Source organism: Camelina sativa, chromosome 10 (assembly GCF_000633955.1).
Source record: "Camelina sativa cultivar DH55 chromosome 10, Cs, whole genome shotgun sequence".
NCBI classification, from domain to species: Eukaryota; Viridiplantae; Streptophyta; class Magnoliopsida; order Brassicales; family Brassicaceae; genus Camelina; species Camelina sativa.
The window spans coordinates 23747486-23751360 of NC_025694.1; the positions used below are offsets into that span (position 1 = coordinate 23747486).

Sequence of the window (3875 nt, forward strand, 5' to 3'; positions counted from 1 at the left end):
AAACATTATAAACCTACAAAAGGATGCATTTAATCCACAAGCTTTTTGTTTGAATAAAATTTAAATTCATACCAGAAAAAGAATCAAATAAGTAATTTAATGTTCTAATTCAAGTAAAAGTGTAAAACTAAACTATAAAATCCAATGTTGATTAGATTTAGCTATTATAATGTAAGAGAATAATTCATATATTGATCTTGTTTTTTTTCTTTTTTTCTTCTTTCTACAAAACATATTCCTTACGTTTTAGTATCAAATAGGTAATCTAATATTCCAACTCAAGTAAAATTAAACTATAAATATCCACTAGAATTAGTATAGTAATGTAAGAGAATCATTCATTAGTTGATCTTGTTTCTCTCATTTTTCTTTTTAGTATACAAAAAGTTCCCGCAAAAGAAAAAGACCACAGTGAAAAGAAAAGACGAAACTTTGTCCCAAAAAAAGGTAAGAAGAAATTTCCAACATCGCAATAATGGATCTAAGAAAATGCCACGAATGTCAATCTCCTCTAAAATATACAAAATTCTCATCGAAATGTTATGCGTGCTACGAAGATCACCATGACAACAAGCAAGGCTACAAGTGTGATTGCTGCTCGTTTTGTATCCACGAGGAATGCCTCATCACTAACCTGCCTTCTCGTCATAAACACTCTCTCAAGGTCATAAATTGTGACTATTACAAAGAGTTATGTCGTCTTTGTGAAACCCAAAGGTATCCTCAGATACTTTATCACTGTTCAAAGTGTTCTTTTAATATATGTATCCCTTGTGCGAGAACACCTCTGATCTTTGATCAAACAAAGGTGCATGACCATGCACTCTTCCAAGTAACTATAAAACTCCCCTTCACTTGTGATGCATGTGGGTTGTGTAGTACTGAATACCCGTGCCCTTGTCTTCAATGTTGTTTCATAATCCATCGAGCATGCATCTTCCTACCACGGGTTATATGCATCAACCGCCATGACCATCGTATCTCTCATGTTTCTTCTCTTGCCAATGGGCAGTGGATTTGTGGGGTATGCTATGAGCATGTTAATGGAGACTATGGAGCATATTCTTGCTCAGTTTGTTCTTACGTTGTTCATTCAAAATGTGCAACAAATAAAAAAGTTTGGGATGGGAGAGAACTTGAAGGCGTACCCGAAGAAGATGAAAAAGAAGAAAGCAAACTGTTCGAAGTGATAGATCAAGAGCTAATAAAACATTTTAGCCATGAACACCATCTTAAGGCTTCATTATCTTCCTCAAGACTCGAAGAACCAAGAGAACATTGCGATGCATGCACTCTTCCTTTTTATTCTGAATTGTGCTACAAATGTACACAATGTGATTTTATTCTGCATAATGCATGCGCTAATCTCCCTCTGAAGAAAAGACACGAGATAAGCACACAAAAACTTACGTTGTGTGCCAAAAGCCAGCATGGCGCAAACCCTAACAACCTGTTTTTTTGTGTTGCTTGTCTGCGTCATTGCACCGGTTTCTCATATTTTCCTGAAAAAGACCCCACGTTCCTCAGCATTGAAGGTTTTCAGCGTTTTTACACAGATTTCTCATATTTTACTGAAAACCCAACGTTCTTCAGCATTGATGTGCGATGTGCGTCAATTTCTGACGCATTTAAACATGAAAGTCATCCCCACTGGTTATTTTTATATTTTAATTTGTTTTACTCGACGTGTGAAGGTTGTAACTCGGATTGTCGTTTTTTTCTACGTTGCAAGCATACATATGATTGTGGTGGCTGCATTTTATGCTTCACATGCGCAACTTTACCCACATTTGTAAGACACAAGTACGATGATCACCCTCTCTCCTTATGCTATGGTGAGAATAATGTGAATGTGACATATTGTTGCGAGATATGCGAAGAGGAAGTATATTCAAAGATTTGGTTTTACAAATGCAATGAATGTGGCTCCACTCTTCATACTAAATGTGTATTTAAAGATCTAATACACTCAAGACCAGGATACAGTTTGGTGATGGCTAACAAGGGGTCATTTGATTTGCTTCCAAACAATCGTCTCTCTCGGCCGGTTTGCTATTTATGCAAGATTCGTTGTGTGGGTGATTTTGTTCTCAACAAAAAAGCAGATTCAAATATATTCATATGCTGTTCTTGTGGCTTTAGTTATGAATTTTTATTTGAAAATTAATTTATTGTTTGTAAAATACATACTTTTATGTCTCTTGTAATTAATTTATAAACATAAAAAATTGTACTCACTTATGTAACATGATGTACTATTAAATAAGGATATTTCAGTTACTTTACAATTAGATTGTCTCAATTCTCTTGTGACAAGAATGCAACACATTAATTTATAATCGAAAAATAATGAGGTAGCATATCTTATTTTAATATTGTAGTTTTATACACACCTGGCTACAATGATTGTAAATTCTCACTACTCTAGTGAAAATACTAATTGGTGATAAAAGTTACCAATGCTATGAGTGCTAAACTTAATTTCGGGGAGTATATTGAATTTACTATTTTAAATTATTTGAGTTGTATGGGTGTATTGAATATAGTAATTTATATGACTTAAGGTTCAATGAGTTTTTATATGATTTTGATAATTTTGAGGACTTCTACATTGTATCTACTATTACTTACATCGTATTTTGATTAATTTAGCTAGTATAATTGTAAGAGAATAATTCATATACTGATCTTGTTTCTCTTTTACTTTTCTTTTAAGTTATTCCTTACGTTTTTAGTATCAAATAGGTTCTAATATTCCAACTAAAAAAAAAACTATAAAATCCAATATCCAATCGAATGAAAAATACTTAGGTTCACCCCTAGGGGTGAACCTTTGTATTTATCCTCTCCCCTCTCAACCAATCAGAATGTTTTATCTAATATTTTATTTAAAAATAAATCAAAATTAAATTAAAAATCAAAACAAATTAAGGAAACAAATTCTGTATACTTTTATTTAAGGAAAATGAAATATTGGTTTGGTTTAGATTTTACAATTAAACGAAGTTATATATCGGTTTGGGTTTAGAAATGAGAAATATGGTTTAGATTTTACAATTAAAATGAAAGTATATGTCGGTTTGGGTTTACAAATGAGGTGGCTGGGATTTAGATTTTACAATTAGACCAAAATTAGATGTCGGTTTGGTTTACAAATGATGTGGTTAGGGTTTAGATTTTACAATTAGAACGAAATTATATGTTGGTTTGGGTTTACAAATGAGATGGTTAGGGTTTATTTTACAATTAGAATGAAATTATATGTCGGTTTGGGTTTCCAAATGAGATGGTTAGGGTTTAGATTTTACAATTAGAACGAAATAATATGTCGGTTTGGGTTTACAAATGAGATGGTTAGAGTTTAGATTTTACAATTAGAATAAAATTATATGTCGGTTTGGGTTTATAAATAAGATGGTTAGTGTTTAAATTTTATAATTAGAATGAAATTATATATCGGTTTGAGTTTATAAAAAAACGGTTTAAGTTTTTAATTTTATAATAGTGTAGAGAGATTTTATTTCCTTATTTTAGAAGGAGGGTGAATGAAGAGGTTCACCCCTAGGGGTTAACTCAAGTATTGCTCTAATAGAATCTATATATAATAACAATCCGAATAAATGCGACCAACAGTTGTGTTTTCGTACCTTTTGGACATTTTCCGAAAAGTCGTGATAGTTCATTAAAACTGTTATTTATGAAAAGTTACAACTGTTTACTGTAGAGTTGTGTTTATTGGGACATTCATATCTTTTGAAATTTATATATATTTGTTTGTTTTAACTGTTTTCATTTTTTTGCAATGACACAAAACAATATAAATTTTCAATCTTAACAGTTTTTACAGCTTTCTAAATTATTCTCTAGCATTCATT

At 31.6% G+C, this 3875-nt stretch overlaps 1 protein-coding gene across 1 annotated transcript; it reads left to right on the forward strand.

Moving 5' to 3' along the window:
• LOC109126902 lies at window positions 329-2167 on the forward strand. The gene has a single exon (XM_019230808.1). The coding sequence runs from the start codon at window positions 476-478 to the stop codon at window positions 2165-2167; it is 1692 nt and encodes a 563-aa protein (XP_019086353.1). The 5' UTR covers window positions 329-475.